Here is a 27,714-nt window from a genome sequence, read left to right on the forward strand (position 1 = left end):
TATTTGGTTGTACATAGAATTTGGATAGTTGTTTATTAATTGTATTGGGTTATACATAGAATTGGGATAGTTGTTTATAAATTGTATATAAGAGTTTATGGATGAGTAGTTGAGAAAGGGGTTAAGTGGATAAAGGGGATAAGTGTATACTTCTTCCTACTCCTTTTCGAACATGTAATATTTAATTTGTGTTGTTTATGAGAATTTGTTTATTGAGTTTGTTGTATAGGTTTATTGTTTGTTAGATTAGGTTTATTAGTTCATTAGTTTATGAGAATTTGTTTTTTGAGTTTGTTGTATAGGTTTATTGTTTATTTCATCTTATTGTTATTCTTGTTTTTTTTTTTGTTTTTTTACATGTTCGAAATAAAAATGATCAATCAGTCAATCAATCCATCAATCAATCATATATGTGTATGTGTTTTAGCTTGTACAGAAACAGTGTACAATGCACAATCATGTCTGTATTTGATTATGAAGACATTTTTGTATTCCTTTGAAGCCACTGGATGTCTCTGCATGTTGCTGTTTCACTGAATTGCATTGTTTTTTCTCTTTGTTGTCTTTGGGAATATTTCTGTTCTCAGGTCTCTCTGGAAAAGCACATTTCGATCTCAATGAATCTACTTAATTATATAAACGATCAATGATATAAAAATTAAAATAGGTTTTGGTGTATTTCAGGCTTATTGAGTTGTTTCTAAAAGAAAAGCAAAGCAGTAACATAGTACAAATGTGAAAGAATTATGTGTTCTTGTCCACACGCAAGTAGGGGCACGTAAAACCCTCAATAAGTATATGAAATATGCACAATCACACCATGAAAGCAGCAACAGCACGCCCACACAGTGAGAAACATCATGGTACACAACAAACTGATCCGACTGAAGCCTGTAAAACTCTCGCCCGGTTCAGTCGGAACATTCATTTGGCCTCTTGTTATTCTGTGAATCACGTCTGCCGCCCACGTCCATATTTAACCTTGTGAACAGTGGATCAGGCGGGCACATCGGAAATCGGAATGCGACGTAACGCAGTGCATCTGCCTGAAGAGGTAACATGCACAGAGGCAAGCATATAACATATAAACTCAAAATTGGTGGGTTGGTGCAATTCCTTAAGGTGTTATGCGTATGGTTGTCTTGTGAATGCACTATAGTCCCAAGTGACTTCATTATTTCATTTACTCTGGTCTGTTTGGAATTTGTTTTTTCAGTTACCTACTACCATTTAAAAATTACATTAACACTTTACTTGAAGTGCATTGTGATGCGTTACCAGTAGATAATAAGCCCTGTTAGAAGCAGAGATAAACTTGTAAGTATAATCAAAATATCAGAAAATTACATTTAAAATTCAAAAAATTCAATTTTCATGTCATTAACTCAGCATTAACTATGGTTGCCCCAAATGGTATTCAATCCCCTACATTTTTTGCACATTGTGTTTATTATATCATGCTCTGATTATAATCATCATGATCTCATAATGCTTATGTGCTGATGATGCCCTATGACACCTTGTAATGCCCTGTGATGCATTTTCAACCATTATGATGCCTTATAATGCCCCAAGATGCTTTATGATGCCGTATGATACCTTATAATGCCCTATGATGCTTCATGATGCATTATAATGCCCTATGATGCTTCATGATGCATTATAATGCCCTATGATGCTTCATGATGCATTATAATGCCCTATGATGCTTTATGATGCCCTATGATACCTTATAATGCCCTATGTGCTTTATGATGCATTATAATGCCCTATGATGCTTTATGATGCCCTATGATAATGCCCTATGTTGCTTTATGATGCATTATAATGACCTATGATGCTTTATGATGCCCTATGATAATGCCCTATGTTGCTTTATGATGCATTATAATGCCCTATGATGCTTTATGATGCCCTATGATACCTTATAATGCCCCATGCTGCCCTATATTGCCCATAATGCACTATACATCATGACGCCATATGATGCCTTATGATGCTCTATGATTGTCCTATGATTCCATACGTCTTATGATGCCCTATGGTTGGTTATCATGCTCTATGATGCTATGATACCTCATACTGTGCTTATGATATGTTATAAAATGACCATTTGTTTTAATACTGTGCTTTTAATAATCTTGTAAGAGTAAGGGTAATTTCCGCAAAACTCCTCCTGCTGCCCAGCTGAATGTTAATGAGCTGTGTGAATGCTCAACGCTCGCCCACTCCCCGTTATCCGTGACCTCCGCGCCGCTTCTCTCTCTCTCTCCACTTGTCCCGCCGACTCTCCTGCACCTCCTCCGAACTGCCTTCCTCCCGCTCCCGGAGGAGAGGAGGGAGAGAGAGGAGGCGGAGGGTAAACGGTCGGGGGTTCTCGTCCTCGTTTCCTGGCGCTTTCGTCACCGTTTTCCGGGTGTGCAAAAGGAAACGGGCCTTCATGTCCTGAAAAAGTCTTGAAATATCTCAAAAGGGCCTTTAAAAAGGGCAGACACCCTATTCATATGATTCACAGGCTTCAATTAATACATCAGTCGTTTCGGAGTTCTGAATCGCGTTGTGCGTCGTTCATTAACACCAATCAGTTTCTATTTGTAGTTTCAAAGGTGAAACTGCGGGATTATTTTGAGATCCAATCACTGTGATTACAATAAAGCCTCTCTATGTGTTGAATGGTGATTGTTAACGTAGTTCACTATGAAACAACCAATGTCTACGTCATGAGGGATTAAGAACCGGGAGGAATTGGGAGCGGTAGGGAAAGCAATGTGAACACGAATGAAATTCAAACATAATCATGTGTTCGACTTTTTGAGACCGGTGCAAGTCTGTCTGGTCTGTTGTGGACAGAGAAAGAGGAGAGAAGGACATACAGAGAGTGTGTGTTTAACTAAGTGTGTGTGTGTGTGTGTGTGTGTGTATACAGGTTAATGACTGATGGAAGAGGAAGTGAAACTAGCTAAAAAAGTATACCTCAGGATGACAAACATTTGTAGGGCAAAGGTATGTGTGTGTTTCTTAGTATAAGCACTCACTGGAATATTTGACTTTCTCCTTCAGCTTACTGTCAATGTGTATATGTGATAGGGAGATAATGATAACAATAATAATTACAATAAATAATAAATAAAAATATAAAATCAAAATATAGTAGTAGCAGTAGTAGTAGTAGTAGTAATAGCAGTAGCAGTAGTAATAGCAGTAGTAGAAGCAGCAGTAGTAGTAGTAGTAGCAGTAATAGCAGTAGTAGTAGTACTAGTACTAGTAGTAGTAGTGTTGTGGATAATATTGTACTGTACTGTGGTAATTCCCAGCCTAATCTTAAATCAACACTTGCACTCTGATAAACTTGTTGAATGCCATTCCATTGAGCACAGGTAGCATGATTAATACTTTCCCTGGGAACGTCCCTGGGAAGAACACAATAAAGCTAAGTGCAAGTCTAACGTGTCCACTGGAATACCAGGACCACATACACTGCGTGAGTCTAAACATTTGTTGCGTTTCTCTCTCCACTCCTTGCTGTCTGTAGCCGCCGAATCGTCTGTAAAGGAGGGAGGACTGCATTCTTCTTTAAGTGCACTACTACTGTACGTGAAGCAATGTGCAGAAATTTAAACGGGGATGAAAACATGATCTAGCTCACTAGTCAAAGTTACAGGATCAACAAGTTTGGCAGATCCATACCATGTACTTTACATGTAAATAGGGACAGTGGGGATCATATTTAAGTAGTGATGCCATGTTTGGCAGTGGGCTACAAGATAGTGCTTATGGACTATGAGAACAGTCCAGCAGGCAACTTCATTTATGTAGTCTTTATCACAAACTGATGCTATATTGTCATTAAAAAGAATGTGTGCATGTGTTCTATGCACCTGTCATTCACAGCTGTGACAACAGAACAAGGTTAAAAGATAACATGAAAGGCAAAAAAAGTCAGTGTTGATCCAAGATCTGTTCTTGTTTCCAGTGTTGATCCAAGATCTGTTCTTGTTTCCAGTGTTGATCCAAGATCTGTTCTTGTTTCCAGTGTAATATTAATAGGTTAGGATTACATCAGTATTTGCTGATCTTGGGATAACTAATGTTAGAGAATGAACTGCATTGCTTAAAAGTGCTGGATTCGAGGAGAGGACGAGGAGAAAGGAGGTGGTCATGCTGTTTTACAGTCAGTCAGAAAGCAAAATGTAAGACTTTTTGAGACCTATTTAATGCTACCTGGAATTGAATTTAAGACCAATTTAGCAGAAACAAAGCTGTCAAAACCGGCTTATTTCTGATTGAACATAGCTAATCAAAGTGCTGAAACTATAAATGGGCAGAACTACAAGGACAACAGGCTATAAACTGATGAGGAACATGAAGTCCAACTGTGTTTAGTAAAGTAGATAGATGAATCCAGAACAGGGTTGGTAGTACAATCTGCATTCTAAGAGTGGACTTACAGCACAAAGAAACCTGTCATTGCATGGTGAAAAAACAAGACCTCTAATAACTGGATTTAAGATATTTGAATACTTTTGAAGGCCTTACATTTAAATAATTTAGTCTTTCAGGCACCTCAGCGATTCTGTTAAAGAACTAGATTCTTGTTTTGTTGCTGATAATTGTTTCAAAGAATGGCGTTTGATACTATAAATGTACAATGGCTGAGCATTTTTTGCCGCATTGCACTACAAAATAAAACAAGTAAACAGTAAACATGTCCTCCCCCATGAATGATCAGCAGCGTCTGAGATATTGAGCGAGACGGACAGACCGGACCGATCGGTAGGCCCTCCCCTGATTTCATCATGCGGGATAATGTGAATGTATAAATGACTATAAATGTATACCAACCAACCTATTAATAAACCTAAAAAGCCTGACAAAAGCAAGCGAGAGCAGAGACTCCAGTCTCTAAAGACCCAAGTGAAAAAAGCCAGGAATGTCTGGAGTGCTGCTTTGGCCGGGAGGCTGAGGGGTCAACAGGGTGGAGTGGAGGGGGGGGGTGTATGGCATTCTTTAATCTTCTCGCCACCCACTGGCTGCTAAATGAATAGTAGGTGGGGGGGTGGGGTGGGGGGGTTGGTACGCTTGACTTGGTGCCAGTCCTGGGTGGTCGGGTCAGGTGGTTAGTTCCCAAAAGCCCAAAGGCACTCTGGGAGATTTTAAATGTCTGGTTTTACAGAGCAACACCCCCCCCCCCCCCCCACCACATCTCTCTGATAGAGAGACATAAAGAGACAACAGGGAAAGTCCAGTTTAGGACATGCAAAATAGCACTTGGCTGACGGATTAAAGGGATACTATGACATTTTGAATAACCTCTGTCCCTCAGATTAAAGTAACAATCAGCGACATTTTCCTTTAAATAACATTTTGTTAGTCTCTATGTGATTGCTATAACGCAACAGTGATTCAACCTATATCCAGATCATGAAAGCAAGTGATGCTTTTTAGGTTGCCAGTTTGTTTACAATGAACAGAAGAAGAACTGGGTAGTCAGCATGAGCAGTGATAGCCACCAGGGCTGAACAGACAAAGAAAAGAGAAACTCAAACTTCATCAACAGGGAATCCAAAGAAAAAGACGCCACAGTGCTGGACACTGTTTGATTGACAGGTGATCTCTGGGCAGTGCAGTGCAGAAACACCACAGGAATGAGCGTTTCGTTTAGCATTGTTGGCTGAGGCAAAGTTGTCACATAACTCTTAAGTGGCAGGACATGCTGCTGAGATGCTTGTCACATGATGAAGTACTTGCTGTGGAAAACAGATTTGTGCCATAGGTTGTTTGGCAGTCATATTTACCTTTTGCACCCTTTTTGCCTTGGCGGGCTCCTCTTTTGTGGCTCTGGCACCCTGCAGACAGACCAAATATGCCAGTCAATATACGACTACATAATACTACATATACTACAATATAAAACTGTTCAAAACGTACTCAATCCAAACAGAGACCATTAAACAAACTATCCTGCGAGCAATGTGCGGAACATGAATATGACAATTTCAAAACACTACATTCAAACCACATTGACTCATGTCCAGGATCACAGTTGCCTTGATTTTGCCATCTGTCATGCTGCACGGCATTGTGGCTCGTTTTTGACAATCATTTCCATTTGGCGTTTTCCCCAGTTGTGCTCCACCAAACCTGGCCAACATCCTGGCATTTGAAGTAAAGTGGTAGCAGAGAGAAATGTTGCGCAGTAACCCATTTTATATTCTGCATACTACATTGTTGTGTGACAGAGCAACTTTTTATTGTCACTGTGCAATGTCAACAGTAGCCTACCCAATGATGTTACACTGCCACCTTATGGTGAAAGCAGAACAGTGCATAAACATCACGGGCAATCCCATGATAACTGATCACAGTGAAGATACAGTGGTCAATATTCAGTAGGTATGACCCTAGAAATGCAAATATTTTCACAATGTTTTCAAATTGTATCACAAATACCCACATTTTCTTCTTCAAATTTACACATTGGAGTACACATTTGCTTTACAAGCTCATGAATCTTATAATACAAGTACAACATATTTTGAGAGTTTCTTACTCCCATACAGGTAAAGAGATGATTATCCCAAGAGTAATAGTAATAGCAAGTACTGCTCGCTCGGGGTCATGTCTTTGTTGACATCAAAATGTACCCATAATGCTGTGCAAGTCTGACAGTATGTACCCAAAATGCTGTGCGAGTTGGACAGTGAAAACCAAAAGTGAAATCAGTAAGATGTTTCCATGCCACAGTAACAGGAGTAAAATGGGAGTAAACCAGACATCTTAACCAGGCTTCTCATAATCATAATCAGTATAAGTTATTTTAACCCAGTTCTGATGTTTATCTGCATCGAGCAAAGTAACCGGGTTAAGAGGGGAATTCTCTGTGTAAATGCAGGCAGTTTTAACTCCGCCGTTGGCTCACCTTGAGGCTGAGCCTGGCCCTGAGGTCTCCCACGTCCTTCAGCTTGGACTTGTAGAGCATCCAGCGGTAGCGCAGCTCCTCCAGACCCAGGTCATCCGCCGGCCCGGGCCCGGACCCGGACCCGGACCCGGACCCGGACCCGGACCCGGCCTCGCCGCCCCGGCTTTCCTGGAGCAAGAGCTGGAACTGCTCCTGACCCCAGCCCACTCCGGCCCTCAGAGCCTAGACGAGGACAGAGAAGAGGGACTCGGATTGTATATATTGCGTCTGTCTGGACTTTTTCAGTCCAAGAGAATAACAGGCAGAGAAAGTGAAGATCAGTGAGTAAGATGTCAAACAAATGTTTCCACTTTCATATGAAATACCCAGGCTACGGAGCCTGGCAATGGCTGCCCTGTGGGAGAAAATAGATTTATTTATTTAACGATTTAAATATTTAAACAAACAAAAATGCTAATGAAAGAGCACAATATATAAAATGTGTGCTCAAGTTGCATAAAAAGTGTGCAAATAGATATACAACATGCTGTTTCTTATGTACTTTTTTATCATATTTTATTTATGTATGCATTAACGTTTATTTCAATATATCTTTTGTGTTTTCTCTTGCTTTTTATCTCCTCAGTATGTATTTTACTGTTTTTTATTCTTTCCTGAAAAGCATATTGTAAACTCTGCTTTTATATAAGTCCATTATTAGCTTTTTAAAGATTGATTTTTGCTCATTTTTCCCTTTATTTTACAGTTGACAGTAGAGAGAGAGACAGGAAAGATATGGGAGAGAAACAAAGGGATGGCATATAACAAAGATCCTGGACTGGATTCAAACTGAGCCACCAAGGCACCCATTATTATTATTCACAACATTTGAGGGGAGAAATAAGTTTCATCAAACAAAAAAAGAATGCTTCCAGTAACATTCAGTGACAATGTATTAACCTTAAATCCTTTCTGACACCATCACAGCCAAAAGACAGAGTAGGAATCCTTCAAAGAAATAATCCTTAGTGCTTTATCTGTCAGAAAAAAAAAAGGTACAGTGTGTATGTTGTTCATCCCTGAACAAACAAGTGCAAATCCCATAACTCCCCTCTCTGTTGACTCAGCTTGGCTCTTCAGAAAAGTTAGGTGAGTTGTTTCATTTCACTCTTTCACTCTTGCCAAGACACATTTATCCTGACCGCTAAGAAACGCTGACTTTATTTTGCTTTAACAGGTTAATTCCTAGCAAGGTTTAATTGGTGTGCATTTGTAAAGCCTTCCTGATGGTTTTGGTTCAAGTGTTGACAGTCGGCATGCTCGTTTTCATGCATGTGTAGTTCCCAGTGGAAGAACGCTGAAGGCGATGCACTCGAAATACATATAAACTCATGTTAAGCTGTCACATAGAGTCAGTACTTGTGTCAAAAGCTCAGTCAGCGTGACAGCGTTACTGTGTACTTCGTGTCAAAATGAGAAAAGTGAGAAAACGAAAAGACGAAACATCTTCAATGGAAGGAAATCACTGTGTAATCAAACGCTTCTACAAGCAATTTTAATTGTAGAGCAGTGGTTCTCAACGTGGGGTCTGGGGACCACCAGGGGTCCTTGAGGGCGTTCCAGGGGGTCCCCAGGAAATTGATGAATTATTAAACTTCACCATTATTTCATTTACAAGAAGTTAACACAGTTAGAGAATGTAGAAGAATGACTGTTTCGATCATAGTTTATCTGATATCTCTCTAACTACAATACAGATAGTCATGGAATTCTGGACAAAATCATATCTAACAATAAAAATATTCTCAGATTTGGGTCTGAGAGACATCAAATGGGGGTCCGTGGCCCTAATGTGTGCAAAATTAGGGTCCTTGATATGAAAAAGGTTGAGAATCACTGGGGTAGAGAAATGACATGGAAAAATCAATCTTTCAATGCGACTGTAGTGAAAACTAGCAGCAGCAGGAGCAGTAACTTCGGGTCCATCAGCTGGTTTATAAAGGTTACTACCACAGGCATTTCAGACATGGCAGTGCAACAAGGACCTAATAAAAATACTACAGTCTTAGACACATCAGTTGCAAAAGTGGTGTCATACTAAAACTAGAGATTGGATGTTTAAAACGCCTTCTGAATGGTGGATCTGGCTGGGACAAGAACCCACCTTTAGCGTGTCCTGCCGGATCTTGAGTTCTTTGGTGCCGAGCGTTCCTCCCTTGGTGCTGAGGACCCCTGACAGGAGTTGGTTCTCCCTGCACAGCCAGGCGTCAAACTCCCTCCTCCTGGCCTCATACTGCCCTGCGCCCGCCTGCAGGACACCGAAACAGCTTAGTAAACGACCTCAAAAAAAAAGTGCTTGAAATCACTGTTTAAGAATACAAGTGCTGCTGAGTAAAAGCGTCACGGTTCAGAAGGATTTGACAGCTGGATGAAGATGGAGAAAACCCTCGGTAGCCATGCCCAATAAAAGACACATTAATGCAATTCCAGCTTTCCACCAAGAGATGGCGATCTGCTCACATAAAGAAACAGCAGAATAGTTGAGAGTATATGCATGTACAGGCTGTATAATGACTTATAATATCGGGACTTTTCCTTGTATTCACTGTGCATTCTGTAAATTCAAGGCTATGGAATATTACAACCTAGAAAATTACCCCAATTGTCAAATGTCATACCCGTTTTGTTTTATGAACTAGAAATATTCATTCATTTTCTCCCCTTGCTTAAACCTATTCAGGGTCACATTTATACCTATGGGACATTTAGAGTTTCGGATCCACCTGACTGGAACATGGAGAGAACATGCAAACTCCACGCAGAAAGGAATCGAACTCGCAATCTTCTTGCTGTGAGCAATCAGTGCTAAACCCTGAGACACCGAGCTAGAAATATGCAACGTTCAAATATCAGTGTTGTACAAATTCTGGAAGACTCCTGGAACAGTCCTGTGACATGGCAAAGCCTGCAGGTTTTCATTCCAAGCGAACGCTTCAGCTGCTGATTTCAATGATTAACACACCCTTCAAGCAGAGAGGAAGAACTAATCAGTGAAATCAGGTTTGGTTGGAATGAAAACCAGCAGACTCCTCCATAGCACAGGACTGGACGCCACTGGCTCACCATGTGTTCACACTGCGAGCAACACAATCGACAAGTCCCCAAAAGCCCGTTCATTTCCTCTAGAGCCGAGCGAGCAGAGAAACCCGACCCGCTGTGTGGGCGGCCGACAACAGGTGGCCGAGAACAGGTGGCCACAGCTGAACTCTTCGCGGTCATCGGCCATCGACAGCCAATCGGATTTCTGTGCTTCCTTGTTTTTTTTGTTGCAACAGTTTCGCCTGGCAAGTGTAAAACGAACGAGAAGTTGATTCCAGCTGTTCAAAACTTCCCAGTTCTCTACAACCTTTCTTTAAAAGACTAAATATACGTCTCAAAAAAAAAAAAAATGCTTGGAGACCAGTTCCATTGTTGGAGTTGAGAAGGCCTGAAGTAATTTTATCGAGTTTTTTTCTCTTAATTTTCGACTAATGCTGCCTAATTTGTGCTTGAAAGGCAATACCAAAGCTGCGAAAAATACATGATTTGCCTGTTCAAAGCTCTGTAGAAGCAGACCTCTACACAGATGCACTCAGAGCCTCTTGCACTATCCACAATCAGTCAGAATAGTGACCCATCGACCCAATTGCTTGCAGTGTGAACGCACGGTTAGAGGGAACATTGCACCACAATACCGTTGTGTGTTGAGCTGACAGCGTTGCTGACTGCTGCTTGGCTGGATCCCTTCTGAACAAGGTGAAAGCACCTCCTCCTTGGCCGAGGCCCTCCCCTGCCTCCTCGCCTCCCTCGCTGTAGCCGCCCTTTGCGGCCACCGCTGCTCCCCGCCTCTCTCCCGTCAAGCGGCCGCCGTCTCCCCCCGTTGACCGTCCGCTTTCGGGGCTTCCATCGGCCGCGGGGTCTTTGGGAACGCCGCGAGTGTGTCCCGACCGAGCCGAGGAGTCCACTTCTTCTTCTCCGAACGAGGGCCCGCCTCCCTCGGCCGCTCTCGAAGGGCCGAGGCTGAGGTGTTCGTCTTGTGCGACCAGTCTGAGGTGACCCTTGGCGTGGCCCTGAATCCGCCCGGCTTGCCCGTAACTCGCCCTCTCCCCGACGTGGACCGTCGTCCCCGCCTCTTCTGCCTCTACCTCCAGGCCTCTTCCTCTCCCAGGCCCTGAGCTCTGGTCTGCCCGGGCACGGTGGCCCCTGGCTGGGCTGTACTCCGGCTGGCCTCCCCTCTGGTTCCCGGAGTCTCCTCCCGTGAGCTGGCTGTCTTTCTCCCCTGTGTCGTCTCCTGCCAGGCCTCCAACACTCCACAGGTCAGAATCTGGCTGCTCTGTAGAGCTATTCAGCAGCCTGGGAAAGAGAGAGAGAGAGAGAGAGAGAAAGATTAACTGTTTCCATAATTTACCAACTGATCACCATTAAGTCTAATATACCTCAACCAAAATAAAGAGAGTGCTGAGCAACAAAGACGCAACATTCTCTTCTTCTCACAGCTTCTTCTTGCCTTCACCCTTACGTAGGTTTGAGGTCAGACAAACAGGCTTGTGACCATGACAATATTGGACCTGCCATTTCTTCTTTATTTTATGATCTATTATGTTTATATTACATGAATATTCTAGGGACACATGAATATATTAGCTTATTCTAATGTCTTGGCTCTTCTGTTTTTACCCCTTACACTCACTGGCTGCTTGAGATGTTGGTCTACCTTGATCATTTTTGGTATATTTTCATATTGTAAATATTCAGCGCTAAGACCTACTGCTGTTATTTTGTACATTATAATAATGCTGTAATCCATACTTTCTCCAATATTTCCCACTCATACAATCTACTTAACATGATTGTGATGAAATTGTCAGTTATACATGTTTATATAATCCCAATTTGCTATTTTCCCTGCTGTATCCTGTTACTACTGGCTACTGCAATAACCCAATTTCCCCACAGAGGTTATTAACATTTCATCTTATCTCTTACTGTTGCACTTGTGTATCTGTCTGGAGAACAGCAGCTGTTGAGACCAAAAATGAAGGAACTGAGTGAATGAGGTGAGCAAAGGTTGAAATGAGTAGGTGGCTAGTTTGACGTCCACACACTTGCCCTGGCTTAAACTTCATTTTGGCATAACACACTGACAAACTTTTTTCATCCTCCACATAGAAAAGTGCCTCATTGCATACTGTTTCACATCTAGTGGCTTCTTTTCCACCTTTTTCATAGTTTTAGGTCCCCCGTCAAGGAGTAGAGTGTTTACAGTCTACACACACAGAAAACACCAGACCCCTTTGTTAAATAAATAAAACGTTTTGTTTTTTTCCCTCTGTACCTGTAGAGGTTGAGAGAGAGGTTGTGCAAGGCCAACCAGGACTCTCGTAGCCGCTTCATGTCCCGGAGGATGTGGACCCTTCCCTCCTCTGAAGTCCTCTCCAAAACCCCCAGACCCTGGGCCTCCATCTGCTGTAGCTGAAGCTCCTTCTCCGGGAACTCCCCTAGTGCCCTCTGTAGAGTGTGGGGGGGGGGGGGGGGGGGAGTAATCAGTGAACCTGTCCATTCAGCTTTTGTAGAGGAGAGGCTGTTCTACGTCTGAAGTGCACACATCTTTTCACTTTGGGCAAACATGGGATTCTCCTAAGTCAAACATCTTATAGACACTTCAGAAATTCATCAAATGAATGAGCCTGAACAGTGTTATTATATTCAAACAAAAGTCTTAGGTAACTTCACATGTTGGCGGCTCCAAATGGCAGCAAGGTACCCAAAAATCATGTAGCATGACGTCAATGAACTGCACAAACCACACTCTTTGGTGTACTTTGGTATAAAGCATCACTCATGCTTTATACCAAAGGATACCAAAGGGATGAGAGAGAGGAAAAAAATCTAACTTTGGTGAGTCCAGCTTTCTCTGGACTGTGTATGAGACAGTTTGGGTTTTTCTTTGGACTCATCATTTGTGTTCATACCCTACACCAGTATCTAATGTGGGAAAATACAGTGAATCTATGGCATCTCAATTAGTGGGGATGGGACGCTCTTTTCTACTGCAGCCCCGCTTCCCGATTTAGCCTGGTAAGATGGGTGTGTTTTCACATAAAAAAAATCTTGCCTAGTGCAACTTTAAGTACAACCTAGCATAACTTTCCTGCACGCCGGTATATTTAAGATCCATTGTGACGGGGTTCAAAAGTGCACAGCTTTGAAGAGCCGGCATACCCACATTTAACACGGCCCTGAGCTAATTAAACGCAGAGGTGCAGAGTCTCAGCCCAAGATGGTGAGTGATGAGATGGGTGGAGAGGTCTGCATGATAATGAACGGTATAATTACAAAGAATCTCCTCGGTATTCTCATTAAAATTCATGACAGGAGGGGGGAGGGGGGAGGGGGGGCGTCCCTTAAGGTCAGTGTGAGATCAGTTCTTGTACCGAGTCGGTCGGCGGAACAAAAACATGTCAATGATGATTATGCATCTAAAAGGATGGGGAATTTTTTTTTTAGATATTCACTGATGAGTTTGATATCATGGACCGTGACTTGCACTCCTGGACTTCCAGACTACAAACAGAGCAAAAAGATGTTCCAAAGGCTCCTGTGGACTCTCTTATTTATGTATTATCTTTGCCTTGGCTTCCAGTGAAATCAACTTTCTATAGTGATGAAACTACCTTTTTAGTTACATTAGGTCACACTTGGATAGTCCCATGTTGATACTCAACTAAAACCTATCAAGTGACTATAATGCCACTAAAAAATCTACTGAGTTTCAAGTGATAGTGTAAAAAGTAGTCTATAGATATTCAATGTCTTGGCTAGGGTTAATCTTAGGGTTAAGGTTAATTTTAGATATAGGGTCAGGTTAGGGTTGGGGTTAGGTTTAAAAATGGAGTTAGGGTTACATAGTCTGTAGAGATGCACCAAACATCGAGTACTATCGATGACATTTCCCCTAAGATAGACAGATTCATCTTAGGTAAACCTTAATTTGGATAGTCCAGAGAGAACAAAGTGTAAGGCTTTCGTATATGTTAAGCGAGATAAGGATTATTGCGACAGTATATTATGTTCTGACATGCAAATGCTGATAACGCTGGTGTTAAGAACAAACTTTGACGCATTTCCCCTTTAAAAATGAGGGCCATTTTCCCTGTATATGTGCATAAGAAAGTCAGAAAGGGCAGAAAAAGTCTGGAAATTCACTTCGTTTTGAATTGCTTACGCCTGCAAGAAACTGTATATCCTATTAAGCGCTGGTAAGCATTTAACAATACAGAGGATTTGATATTGAAATCCTTTGTGCCATAATCCAAGTTGAGCATTCATACAGAAGCCCAATCCAGATGTTAAAACAACAATCTACAAATGGTCACTATAGAGCAGTGGTTCTCAACCTTTTTCATATCAAGGACCCCTAATTTAGTCCACATTAGGGCCACGGACCCCCATTTGATGAGATTTTGTCTCTCGGACCCAAATCTGAGAATATTTTTCATTGTCAGATATGATTTTGTCGAGAATCCCATGACTATCTGTACTGTAGGGAGAGAGATAACAGAGAAACTATGATCGAAATAATGAATAATGAAGTTTAACAATTCATCAGTTTGCTGGGGACCCCCTGGGATGCCCTCAAGGACCCCTGGTGGTCCCCCGACCCCACGTTGAGAACCACTGCTATAGAGGACATCAGGCTATGCTGTCATAAATATACAAGAGATTTAATATACATGAGATTTTGTCTCTCGGACCCAAATCTGAGAATATTTTCTATCGTCAGATATGATTTTGTCCAGAATTCCATGACTATCTGTACTGTAGGGAGAGAGATAACAGAGAAACTATGATCAAAATAATGAATAATGAAATTTAACAATTCATCAGTTTGCTGGGGACCCACTGGAATGAAAGGACCCCTGGTGGTCCCCGGACCCCATGCTAAGAACCACTGCTCAAGACCATCAGACAGGCAGCACAATGCACTAACACTGAATTTTATGAATGAATGAATTTGAATTTTAAGAATCTGTAAACTTCACCCTAAAGCCAAGTCCCAATCCCTTTGTAGGACTGAGGACCGGGCCATGCACACTGCACATACGCCCGGACACATACACACACACACCTCGGCCTCGTGCTGCCGGTTGTCCACGCTCCACTCTCCCGCCGGGCTGCGGAAAGACTCCAGCTTCTGCCTCATGATCATCAGCCACTTCTCCACGTTCAGCAAGCTGTCGTGGAAGCCCTCGTGGTCGCCGATGCTCTCCTCGCTCTCGTTCACTTTCGCCTGATACGGAAAAGAATACAGCCAAATATTTATGGAAGATATTCTGGATACAAGAACAGAGAGAGCCATGTTAATGTCAGAGTTAATGGGGGGTCAGTAGACGCTGTGTACTTTCAGACACGTAAAATTTCACACTCAAAAAGTATCTAGATTGACTATAAAACCGCTTTCAAAGTGGCTCTTCTTCTGAAAGCTGTAATTACAGATGGAGGCTGGGGCTTTCATCTGATCTCCAGGGGCAGCCATGGTCATGCAGAGGTGATTCATAAGTGGAGTATATTCATGCATTTTAAACGTTCTTACCCGGACCGTCTTGTAGAGGAGCTTCCAGTCAGCGTAGAGCCTCTCGAACTGAGTCCTGTTGGTGGGACTGGAGGAGACCAGGGTCTCCAGCGCTGTGATGTGGGCTTCGCAGTCCTCCAGGTCCTTCTGCATCACCTGAGGAAACACACAAACCCACGTCACAGTGTAAGATTCGGCTGTGGAAAACAGACAAACTGCAATCCTGGTGTTTCCCCTTGCGTGAATTGTTGAAGGTTTGTGTGTTGAGTGAGTTTCATAATCCCTGAGCCGTTGAAACCTGTTGACAACTCTTTGTATAATTTCAAAAGCAGAGTACATAAGCCAGTAAATGAAACACTGATAGTGATAAGATAAGGTTTTATATTATCTCATTTTATTGGTATTGCATCCAATTGTGTAACGGTTAATAAACCATCTTCCCTCAAATGCCATATGATCAAAAGAGTGAAGCTTAAATTGCAAAAAATTAGTGAAGTTTACACCGTCACTTATGGGTTGAGTGTGTTTCATGACTCATCGGCCGTTAAAACATGCCAAAGTCTCATTGTATAATTTCATATGAAGGGTAAACTGGCAATTTAAATATAAAGTTTCATTGGAACTGGATCCAACTGTGTATATGCCAGTTTCCAGCAGTGGGAGAAAAGAATACACCAACCCATCAAGCACTAGCATCTTCCCTAAAAAACCAGAGGATCAACACGATGAAGCTTGCACTGCACAAATTGAGTCACTTGTGCTTTTTGCACTATGACGACCTAACACTAGAGAGGTTGCAAATCAGTATATTCATCTGCCTAATCTGCTAGAGGCTGCTGTATGTCAATGGATCGTGTGTTCCAGCAGCTTCTGGCTGGTTCTGGCCCTGGTCTGGTCTGGTCTGGTGTGGTCTGGGGTTAAACCCACCCTGAGCTGGTCCGACTGGCTCTTCTTGGCCAGAATGTCGGGCTGGAGGTTGTCAGCTGCGACGAGTCGGTCTCGGAGGACCGTGAGCTTGGAGCGGATCGACTCGTAGGCGTCGCCGAAGTCCTTGGTTCTTGAGATTAAGCCCTAAGAGTGGAGGGAAAGACAGGCTGGCTGTCAAATACGGAAATCAATATTTTTTTCAAATCTAATACGTGTTCCAATTCCTCAGCGGGTACAAGGACGCAAGTAAACGTCTCTAGCCAGACTCTTCTCTTCTGTGGTTCCCCGGTGGTGGAACGAGTTACCAAACTCCATTCGATCCGCAGAGTCCCTCTCAGTCCTTAAGAAAAGGCTAAAGACCCAGCTCTTTAGCGAATACCTTCTCACCTAATGGCCCGGGTAACCAAACAAAAAAAAAAAAAAAAAAAAAATTGCTTCTATGCACTCTATGCATTGCCTCATAGCACTGCCTTGTAGCACTGCCTCGTAGCACCTATGTCCTGTTGGACCAGAACTTAGCTTTATAGCACTTACTCTCGTTGTTCTCTCCTAACTAGAACCTTGCTTGTGTTCTATGAAAATCTCATGTGTAAGTCGCTTTGGATAAAAGCGTCTGCCAAATGTGAAATTGTAATTGTAATTGTAAATGCACATGAACGACAGTGACGCCTTGATGCCGTCCTTCCTCGACTCCTCCTCCTCCCTACCTGTAGCCTGCTCTTCCTCTGCAGCAGCTGGGTGTGCAGCAGCTCCCTGTTCTTGATGGAGGTGCTCAGCTCCCCCTGCAGGCCGTCCGTCCTCTCGGGGCCGAACACCGAGGCCACCAGGTCGCCCTTCACCTGCAGCAGGCTGAGGCGCTCCTGCAGCTGCACGCTCCGCTTCAGCAGCCGCTAGCGTGGAGAGAGAGAGAGAGAGAGAGAGAGAGAGAGGCGGATTAACGCTGCTGGGAATGCGTGGAGTGATACAGAACTTGTTTCTAGGGTTAAAAAGGTAAGAACGAGGGGGCAAAACAAGGCACACACAACGCAATGTGATATGAAATGATAAGAAAATCAGAAACCCAGTTATTATGGCAATGAGCCAGCGATGTGTGTTGCGTTGTTTGCAAATGCCCTGGATTTATGCAAATAAATCTTTTATCTGTTGTCTGCCTGCCTTGATGGTTACATCTTCCTTTGTTCATTTGTTCATTCGAGGTGTGGCAAAAAAGAAAAAAGATCAAAGTGGAAGGAAAGGGATATGACGCCTTCATCTAGAGCAATTTACAGTGAGTGGAATACACTTCAAGAACTAGACTGCCAACGTTACAAGCAACCAATGGGAAGAAGGCCAAGGGTCAGGAGGCTCGTAGAAAAGGAGTTAAGAGATTGCCAAAGCCATCCAAAAGCCGATATGCCTTCGTATTAACAGTATGCGAGATCCTCATATTCCCTACAATGTTATTAATTCCCATGTCTGCCTGTATGTGTGTGTTGAATGTGGCTGGCTGCCTCTCTGTGTCAGTGTGCCTCTGTTTGTCATCAGTTACCAGTAATTGCACTGGATGGATTCAATTTGATATGATCCAGAGAGTAGAGTACGCGGGGCCTGATTTAATTTCCCTAGCTTATCCAATCGCTGTACCTGGCAACCTCCCGCAAAAATGTGGCCTGTCTTCTCTCATTGTTTACAGCCGAGGTCAAGCCAGGCTGAGCTCCATTACACGATCCTTTGAGGGAGTGTTCATATCGAGCTTGTTTGGAGAGGTTTATTTGAAAACTGGAGTGTTTGCTCCTTCGGTTTGGTTGGCTGAAATGACGGCACCGAGATGCCTCTGTCCTCTTCCGAGAGAGCTGCGGCGCGGTTCGTTAGGAGTGAGAACGTAATCTCGACCAACTACAGGAAATTACCTCAGAACACAAGGGTTTATGGGTAGAAGGACCCCAGAGAAGGTAGATTACAGCAAAGAGCAAAGACAAGTCCATCATGCTTAACTGAAGTCACAGGGACTGGGATCTGATTTTTTGGGATTCCCCAGCATATGCACTCCATATTCTGCACTCATTTCTTTTGATTATATCTTATGTTCAAATAAATGAAATAACATGCTCACAAGAGAAGAATGCTCATGTTTGTGAAGACTGTTCGTAGAAAATTCTCCAACAACTTCCGAACAATTCTCCAGGGATCTCCAGGGCGCGCTTTTACCTCTATGTTCTGGACCAGCATGGCGATGTGGGAGAAGTCGGTGACCTCGGCGGAAGCCTCCAGCACCTGGGAGACCGTGTGGCTCCACTGGGCGAAGACCAGCAGCGGGTCCTGCAGGATCTTCCTCAGCCCCGTCTCCGACTCCGAGCACAGCCTCGCCGCTCGACATTTCACGCTGCGAACACCGGTTGAAGGGGGATTTCCAATAAAACTGACTTTTAAGGACGATACTCAGCTACTGGAGAACAGCTGACAAAGCTTTAAAGGATAATTCCGGATATTTTCAACCTAGGCCTCATTTTCCTAAAATATCGTGACGTTGGCTTGTGTTCAAAATTTCGTCAATTACTTAACGTACTTACTGTAGCTTTACGTGAACATGAACCCAAAAATAAAACACACTGATTTCTCATTATCCATTGCCTGAAACTATATTGTATATATTATACTGATATTGCAGTATTAGATATGTCAAACAGTCTACTTGCCAACTAGCTCACACTAGTTAAAAAAACATGACTACGTTCATGTCATATTGGATTTTCTGTAAATACAAACGTATAAAACTTGTTTTAATTGGTTTCTGGGTTCTAGGTGTGTATTGGACAGCAGCGCTCCCAGCAAACTGGAGGTATGTAAAGCTCTACAGTGAATTAAGCGATACATTTTTGAAAGCAATGATAAAAACTAGACCAGGTTGAAAATTACCAGAATTATCCTTTAATACTAAAAACCAACATGTTTCGGCAGCAGTAGCCTTAATCAGGGTTTTGATTATTATTACTATTAAGTACAGATCTTGCTGAAAATTCCAACGATTTCAAAGAAAACTTTCCTATACTTTCACAATCCTATACCATCAAATTTCACTACCTGAGATGTTTAAAATGGTGGTTAAACTCTCAAGCAATTCAACTATACTGATATTAAACTATGGCAAAATGTTAATGTTTAATATATGCCGAGACAAGACAGGAGTGGCCGTCTTACTTCCGCTTTCTGCTTCTCTGAATTCCATGTTTTCTGTCTTTCAGCCAATAGCTAACGTTCTGTGCGGTTACATTAGGACCCGCCTTCTGTCAATCACAACCCATTAAAGCCAACAGACAACCAAAACAGGACGCTTCCCTCAGCTATAGTTTAAAATCTAAACGGAAAATAAAGCTAGATTTTACACAATTACATCTTAAAATAGTACCTCGTAATATTTAAACAGGATTTATTTCAAACTATTTAGTTTGAAAAACAACTCAGATGAGAGAGAAATGCCAAATATCTCTGATGAACGCACTAGAAAGAAACTACAGTGATGAAAAACACTAAGAGAATGCGGGAAATGAGCAGAAACTCCAATCACACTGGAATTGTCCTTTAAGGATCTGCAGATACCCTGATACACACACACACACACACACACTTCCATAGGAAAAATGTCTGCAGTCACATTTGTCACTTCAGTCTATACCAAATCCCCTCATATGCAGCATTCCTCAGAGACACTCGGCTTCTGCAACTTGATGGGAGAAAAAAAAAAAAATTGACCTAATTTCATTTTCAAGGTGTATTGTGCCAGCGCAGTGTCACGCTACAGGCAGTTGGGTCTATGCAAATCAAGGGTGTGACTTTACAGGCGCACAAGATTCTGGATAATAGCTCATATCCTGGTTAAGGTCTTATCCTGATGTTTATATGTTTATATGTCGGACGGAATCAAAGAATCTGGACTTTAAAACAGAATTTAGACAAACGTGGAATATCGCGGAATCGCGAGGTTTTGACAAAAATTGTGAAAATAGTTTTATAGCGTTTGTTATTTTGAGGAGTTTATGAAAAGATGAACAGAGAAGCACATCTAGAGCTGCATCTGTGGGATAGTATGGTCGTGTGTGTGTGTGTTCATTGAAAAAAATAAAATAAATGAACTGACCACTGACACTGACTGATCTGGTCAGTGTGGTCTAGCTCTGATATGATGGATATGATGCAGTTTGATTGATTACATATTTACTGTAGAATTGATCAATACTACAGTGGTTGTCTATGGAAAGACCTTGACCCTGAGTGGATTGAAAATGAGACATTTTAATTGGATTCCACACACGTAATCAACGATATTGAAGTGGCTATAAAAAGTATTGACCCCCCTTGACTTTTTGTACTTTGCATTTCATTGTGCTATTAAGTTAGTCCCATATGCATTTATTCTGAATTTAGTCAGAGTTCTATGCAAAGCACTCTATCTCTACCCATCTACCCAAAGTGAAAACAAATTTGTAGGAATGAATGTGAAAGTAGTAATTAAAACAACAGCGCAATCAAGTTTGCTTACATAATTTCTCTGTTATTTTAATTGCATTCTTTCGCATAAATTTTGCTTTCACTTTGATCGAGTGATTTTGCATAGAGCTGAAAAATCCAGAATAAAAGCATTTTGAAATAACAGAAGAGCCCAACGAAATGTGCCAAAAATCAAGGGGGTGAATATTTTTATAGCCACCGTTTAAAACTAAGCGATGGCCGCCCACACATGTACTTAAAAGTGCAGTGACTTTACAAATTGTCCATGACCGGTTCAGTTCGGAGCACAGCTGCATGTTTGAAGATTTCTGCATAATGTGTGTGTGTGTGTGTGTGTGTGCAACGTCATCCAATAGTCTGCTTTAAAATTAAGCCTTATGTTGCCTCCATTCTTTCTGATTTAAGCATAGATATAATGCCTCAGACAACAAAACTGGAATACAAAAAAAAAATATTCTGTAAATTTCTTAGGACCCTATATAACCCAATCACCCAAACCTCTATATACATGAATAATAATAATAATTATGGAAGCCAATACCAGCCGGAATCAGGATCATTTGCATATATGCTTCAGTATTCTAGATCATTGATTCTCAACCTTTTTCATTTCAAGGACTCCTAATTTAGTCCACATTCGAGCCACGGACCCCCATTCGATGAGATTTTGTCTCTCCGACCCAAATCTCAGAATATTTTTGTTGTTATATATGATTTTGTCCAGAATTCCATAACTATCTGTAGAAACACAACATGAAACTATGATCAAAACAGTCATTCTTCTACACTCTCTAATTGTGTTAACTTCTTGTAAATGAAATAACGGTGAAGTTTAACAATTCATCAATTCGCCGGGCACCGAGAGAAACCAGAGAGCTTTTATAACACTGAATGGTGGCCAATCCAAGCAGAGTGCCTCTTATTTGTTTCACCCTTCTGGTCTGCCTCTTGGTTCTCTGATCATTCAAAGTCCTGACCAGTGCTTAAAGCAGTTCTAGGCAATTTCACGTGTTGGCGGACCCCAATCGGCAGCTACCGTACCATTGCATTTTTTCTTAGTGTGCGTGTGTGTGTGTGTGTGTGTGATTGTGGGGGTGGGGTGGGGGGGTGGGGTGAAGAGGTTCAGACTAGGTTGGTGGAGACACTGTTGGCTTTAGAATACACACTAATCCACAACAGACCTGGGCCCTTTTAGCATTTGCAAAGACGTTTTCTGATTCGTTTTAGCCATTGAGCAGGTCAGTGTAATGGGTTTGGTTTTCCCACATGAGAGAATCCACTGAACATACTCTAAAGTTACACAATCACAGCAATTTGAAGACTGTTCAGTACACTTCTCTGTGATCGAGTGAATCAGAACTCTTCCCGGTGCCGCAAATCCCTCCCACCTGCTATTCCGAGTAGGTCATAACGAGAAATACTTCCCGTTGACTTGCCTCTGATGCTCTTTGACGACCGCCAGGACGTCGTCGGAAAGGTGGCGGGAGTCCTCGGAGAATCGGAAGAGTTCTTTGAGCTGGGCCTTGAGGTGCTCCACCTCCGTCTCCTCGGCTGACAGGGTGTTCCTCACGCCCTGGGGAGACACAAAGCGTATGGGTTAACACGGGAGTTCGAGCTGGAACATCGGGAAATCGAATAATGTCCTTAAGGGAGTAAAAGTCAGTTAATTCAGTGGAGTTCATCCAGCGATGGAAAAACAACTTCATCTTTTTTTCCATTTTCTGACTTGAAGTGAAAATTTTCAGACTCGTTTATAGGTGAATGACTTGAGTCTCTGGACCCTGAAAACTGATAAAACCCCATTGTGGAATTTCAAAATTGCATTGCAGCCAAATTAGAAAACAGCCATTCTCCCTTTCATTCCTGAAAAGCATTCTTTTTGCAGATATGGGTTTTTGTCTGACAGCAGCAATATGCTCATAGTCAACTCCTCTGGTTTGAAGCTGGGGGTTCTGAGTTAGTGTGGGCTACATTCTCTTGAAATAAGATGGAAGATGCTGTATCACATACATACCTGGCATACGCGTATGTCCGGCAAGGCTCAAGCGCCAAATGAATATGACACTTGACAGATATGCAATTTTCTACTTATCTACTGACTTGGACCAAAGAGCTTCTGACGGCTTCTTTCCAGCACTTGAAATGCGCTCTCATGAATTATTAAATGGACTTATCGAATCGCAGGGCACGTAACCGTATTTCTTCTTTAAGGTTAGGGGGCTTCACAGGAGCGCACATCCTGTAATCGTTTGATATTTCGTGGCATTACCTTTCAAGTGGATTCTGCACTGGAATTTAGGAAAATATTCTCCCCCCCCCCCCCCCCTGAAAACTGGCGTTGCAGCGGCGATATAGATAAACAAAAGTTGTTTACGCTCCGTTTGGCATGTCTTAATACAACGGCGACAACACCTTCTGCCAGTCAAGGCTTGTCACACTGTGATAGTCTAGTCTGGATCGCGGCGGCTGACAGGCGGATGAGTGCGCCGGCTTCATTTCAGGTTCCAGTCACGCCCCGACGGAGGCAGCCGCGAAAAAAAAAGTCCACAGGTACACTTTGCTATCACAGTCTCTCATAACAGCCTGCTGTTGATTTTGCCCCATCTATCGCAGATAGATGGGGCACTACAAAAAAAAAACAAACCCCTTCATTTTATCCCTGAAATGTCCTTAATTTCTCCATTACATAAACATTAATTATCCATTAAAAATAACAGCTCTAAAAAAAGTAAGATTAGTATCATGGGTTTATAAGGGATTTATTCATGAGTTGATTCATTAAGGCACTAGTAATTAAGGGATTTTTCATGCCTTTTGTGCAGGGTTTACAAGGTTATTAAGTGGAAATTAATGGAAAGTCTCCCTGAATTGCTCATTAAATTAGAAAGTAAGGAGTCAAGATTAAGGAGGTTTCGATGGGATCTCCTCCACTATTCACTCATTTCAAGGGGATTTTGCATGAATGAAGGGGGGAATTAGTGTAAATGAATGAAAACGTAAGGTTATTTGAAGCTTGGCTATGGAGGCGAAGCTTGTCACAGGATTTTCCACAAAGCTATGCAGGGGGGGAGGAGACTGGTTATCAGTCCATAGCCAGTGGTGACTTGCCAGACAAAGTGCGGTATGCATGTAGTGTTATGTGACAGTCTGAGGTACCCAGACTGAAAATAACGATCCGACTGTGGCTCCACCACACCTCTCTCAGGCATTCAGTCAATCCGCCGACGATACTTCGCAAGATGTATATTCTCTTTGAGTGTGTCAGGCCTGTGTGATTGGTTGTAAATCATAATGAGATGGGAGAATATAAATTCAGTTAGGAGTCATGTCGAGGCAAGTGAAGTTGTGATATTTATGAGAGGGGAGGGGAGGGTGGGAGAGAGTTGTAGGTGAGATGTCCGTTTTGGAAAATAAAGGCATGAAAAAAAAAAAATGAAAGCGTGCAACCGCAGATAAAGAATGGATAATGGATAAGGTTAATAAGCAAGTATGAGAAAGAGACAGAGGAAAAGAGGAAGGAAAGGGGGAGAGAAAGGGGAGAAATGAATGGAGTTATTTGGAAATATTGGAGTGGGACAGCAAAAGGATTACGAACAAGCAAAGATAATGCAAAAGGTAGAGTGAAGGGATTGAGCAAAACACTGTCAAACAACCACAGACATCAATTTTTTCATATCATGATATTGTCTCCATATATGATGGGATATGCAATTGTGAAAGTAATGTCCTGCCCCCGAATTTCCCCAAAGGGATTAATAAAGTGACATCTTATCTTATGTTTATACTGTTGTAGAAGCCAAATTCCTGCCACATCATCGTAGTAAGTGGCCCTTGCTAATTCATATTCTTCCACACTTGAATCCATTATATCTAATTTTGTGCAAATTATCATGCAAATTACTAATTATCGGACTACAAGCTTGTATAAAACAACATCATTGACATAATGAAGGAATTTGCTTTGTTAACATGTGATGAAAATAAGCTGGGCAAGTCTAAAGATGCCCAAAATATACTGTAACGGGGCTCCAGCTGAGCAGTCCCATTGCTCCAACAAAAACCAGTCTAACAAGCTACTAAACCGCCAAGCATGTTGACTGTGTCTGCCTTAAGACCAGTGGTGGAAGAAGTACTCAGATCTTTTACTTAAGTAAAAGTAGAAATACCACAGTATAGAAATACTCTGTTACAAGTAAAAGTCCTGCATTCAAAATGTTACTTAAGTAAAAGTACAAAAGTATTAGCATCAAAATGTACTTAAAGCAACAAAAGTAAAAGTACTCATTATGCAGAATGGCCCATTTCAGAATAATACAGTACATATTATATAATTGAATTATAATTACTGATGCATTAATGTGTAAGCATCACTTTAATGTTGCAGCTGGAAAAGGTGGGGCTGATTTCCACTACTTTATATACTGCTGGGTAGCTTACAGTAATCTATAATCATACATCACAATTTATTAGTTGATTATATTTTGTATTAATAATCTGAATCTGCAAAGTAACTAGCACTTAAGTTATCAAATAAAGGTAGTGGAGTAAAAAGTACAATATTTCCCTCTGAAATGTAGTGGAGTAGAAGTATAAAGTAGCATAAAATGGTAATACTCAAGTAAAGTACAAGTACCTCAAAATTGTACTTAAGTACAGTATTCGAGTAAATGTACTTAGCTACTTTCCACCTCTGCTTAAGACATCCATGTAAAGTGCTTTGCATTTGATTGTTGCATTTCCATCCTTTGCTAAAATGTTTTTCCATGTACAGTAGCATACATCTTGGTCCAGATCAGCTGGTATTGCATTATCATCTGACTTGAGTGGCTGTTTCACTTATTTCACATTTGTCTGAGAGGAGAATAGTATCATTAGCACTCCAGCTGCAACTACTAGTGGCACTATAAAAAACAGTTGATGCTGATGTACCTTGCATTTCTGTCAATAGACCAGAATGCTATGGTGTTGAAACCCCTAGGGAGGTATTTCCCCAAAAACAAAGCGTATGTAAACTCAGCATTGTGAAATGCTTCAAGCTTAAAACAATGATTTGAAAACCCAAACTCAATTCTGTAAATCTATAAACAGGATTGTAACCCACATGTTGCAGGTACAATCCTCAGTTTCCGATTATGAATCACCATTTAAGACAGAAACAGATTGTGGTTTACAATTGTTGAGTTTTGGCAGGAGTATCTCAGCTCGTAAGGCACTTTTAGTCTGCAACTCCAAGGAAAAGCTACAAAAGGAAGTGGTCATAACTGGGAAGGAAATTGCTGGGGTTTTTCAATGTAAAAGTCTTATTTTTACCTCCACCAACAGTGTTGGACGGGGGTTATGTTTTCACCTCATTCAGCCTGTTTGTCTGTTAGCGGGATATCTCATAAAGTTTGTGGAAAGGTGGGTCATAGGGAAACGAAGACCTGATTAACTTTTCATACCAATTGGCCAAATAGTGGTAGTATTTTATGTCAGTTGTCGCAAAAGATGACTTGTCCATAAACACAGAGAAAGCAAAACATAGAATAAAAGATTTTTCATGGTGATAGTGTCATTTCTACAGCCATTATACTACGCTATCAAAATTAATTTGAAAATGATATATTGAGGTAAATAGTCTACACATAGGGGCTTTAAAAGGCTGGATTTTTCCTTTAATAAATTGCACAATGTGGAATTTTAACAGAAATCACATTATTGAATGATACCTTGAACATTTCCAGTGCCCCGGTATATGATCGTATACATTTTCTCTAGACACTCACCGTGTATTTCCTCCACTGGCCCACCATCTGCTCCTCGGTGCGGTCGGCCCGGTCCCCGGCGTCGCGGCCCTCCTCCAGCTCGCGGTCCAGCCCCTGGAGCAGCGTCGTGAGGCGCCCGATGCCGTCCCCCAGCCGGTGGCACCGGGTCAGGTACTGGCTGTGGGAGTCCAGGCTGCAGCGGAGGCCCTCGCCGGCCTCGCACAGGCCCTGCCGCAGCCTCTGCCAGCCCAGCCTCAGCTCCTCGGCCTCCTCCACCGCCACCTCGGCCCCCGCCGGGGAGGTGTTGGCCCGCACCGCCTCCGCCACGCCCTCGATGTGCTGCAGGGTTTTCTCCTCGCTGGCCACGCTGTCGTCCAGGGCCTGAAGGGAGGGAGGGAGGGAGGGAGGGAGGAGGAACCAATCATTTCAGCATTCTAGCTTACATTACAAAAGGTATAGTTAGGAAAAATTCATTCATGTCAATGGATTCTGCACAATTATTATTTATCTATTATTACCACTACTACTACTACTACTACCACTACGGCACAGTGATCTTAAACAGCCAAATCCAGCCAGGGCAACTGGAAGCAAGACACTTCGCTAACACTGCATAACAGTGTGGTAAAAATCATTTTGTACAAATCAACTCTGTTCTATTGAGCAGTAAATTATCAAGTATTATTGTGAAAATTTTACTTCAAACCTTTACCCCTTAGCTGTGATTTTAACACCTCTTCACATGCAAATGAGCTTCGATAAAATGACACGATGGGAAAACCTACTTCTGGATGCTCTGGCTATTAGCTTACATGGACTACCGTGATAAAGTGATAAATATATAGCAATAGCTAAATCTTCTTAAAATGGTAATGCAGCAGATACTGAAGCATTTTATAATAAAGCACATTGTTGTATAAGTAGTGCTTCTATGTATGTATGTAGTCTGCTTTTGTATAAGCTATGTTTGCTAACAGTTTAGTTGTTAACGTTAGCTAGCAAGCCAGTTAGCCTTACGTTACTGTATTCTCCATAGAAGAAACAAAGGC

At 42.0% G+C, this 27,714-nt stretch overlaps 1 protein-coding gene across 1 annotated transcript in view; it reads right to left on the bottom strand.

The window, feature by feature from the left end:
* syne3 (spectrin repeat containing, nuclear envelope family member 3) overlaps nucleotides 1–27,714 on the bottom strand; it is a 45,708-nt gene that overhangs the window by 4,867 nt on the left and 13,127 nt on the right. The window contains exons 6-17 of the mRNA XM_071520596.1: nucleotides 26,687–27,046; nucleotides 22,358–22,494; nucleotides 18,624–18,798; nucleotides 17,144–17,326; nucleotides 16,437–16,580; nucleotides 15,531–15,665; nucleotides 15,066–15,227; nucleotides 12,273–12,445; nucleotides 10,633–11,290; nucleotides 9,063–9,206; nucleotides 6,920–7,141; nucleotides 5,796–5,846 (exon numbers count right to left, since the gene is read on the bottom strand). Coding sequence (XP_071376697.1) covers nucleotides 5,796–5,846; nucleotides 6,920–7,141; nucleotides 9,063–9,206; nucleotides 10,633–11,290; nucleotides 12,273–12,445; nucleotides 15,066–15,227; nucleotides 15,531–15,665; nucleotides 16,437–16,580; nucleotides 17,144–17,326; nucleotides 18,624–18,798; nucleotides 22,358–22,494; nucleotides 26,687–27,046 — 2,544 coding nt within the window. The remainder of the gene's footprint in view (nucleotides 1–5,795; nucleotides 5,847–6,919; nucleotides 7,142–9,062; nucleotides 9,207–10,632; nucleotides 11,291–12,272; nucleotides 12,446–15,065; nucleotides 15,228–15,530; nucleotides 15,666–16,436; nucleotides 16,581–17,143; nucleotides 17,327–18,623; nucleotides 18,799–22,357; nucleotides 22,495–26,686; nucleotides 27,047–27,714) is intronic.

Source organism: Centroberyx affinis, unplaced genomic scaffold (genome assembly GCF_046629955.1).
Source record: "Centroberyx affinis isolate AG114_WGS23_722 - 3 ecotype Tasmania unplaced genomic scaffold, CSIRO-AGI_Caff_v1 ptg000812l_1, whole genome shotgun sequence".
Classification (NCBI taxonomy): domain Eukaryota; kingdom Metazoa; phylum Chordata; class Actinopteri; order Beryciformes; family Berycidae; genus Centroberyx; species Centroberyx affinis.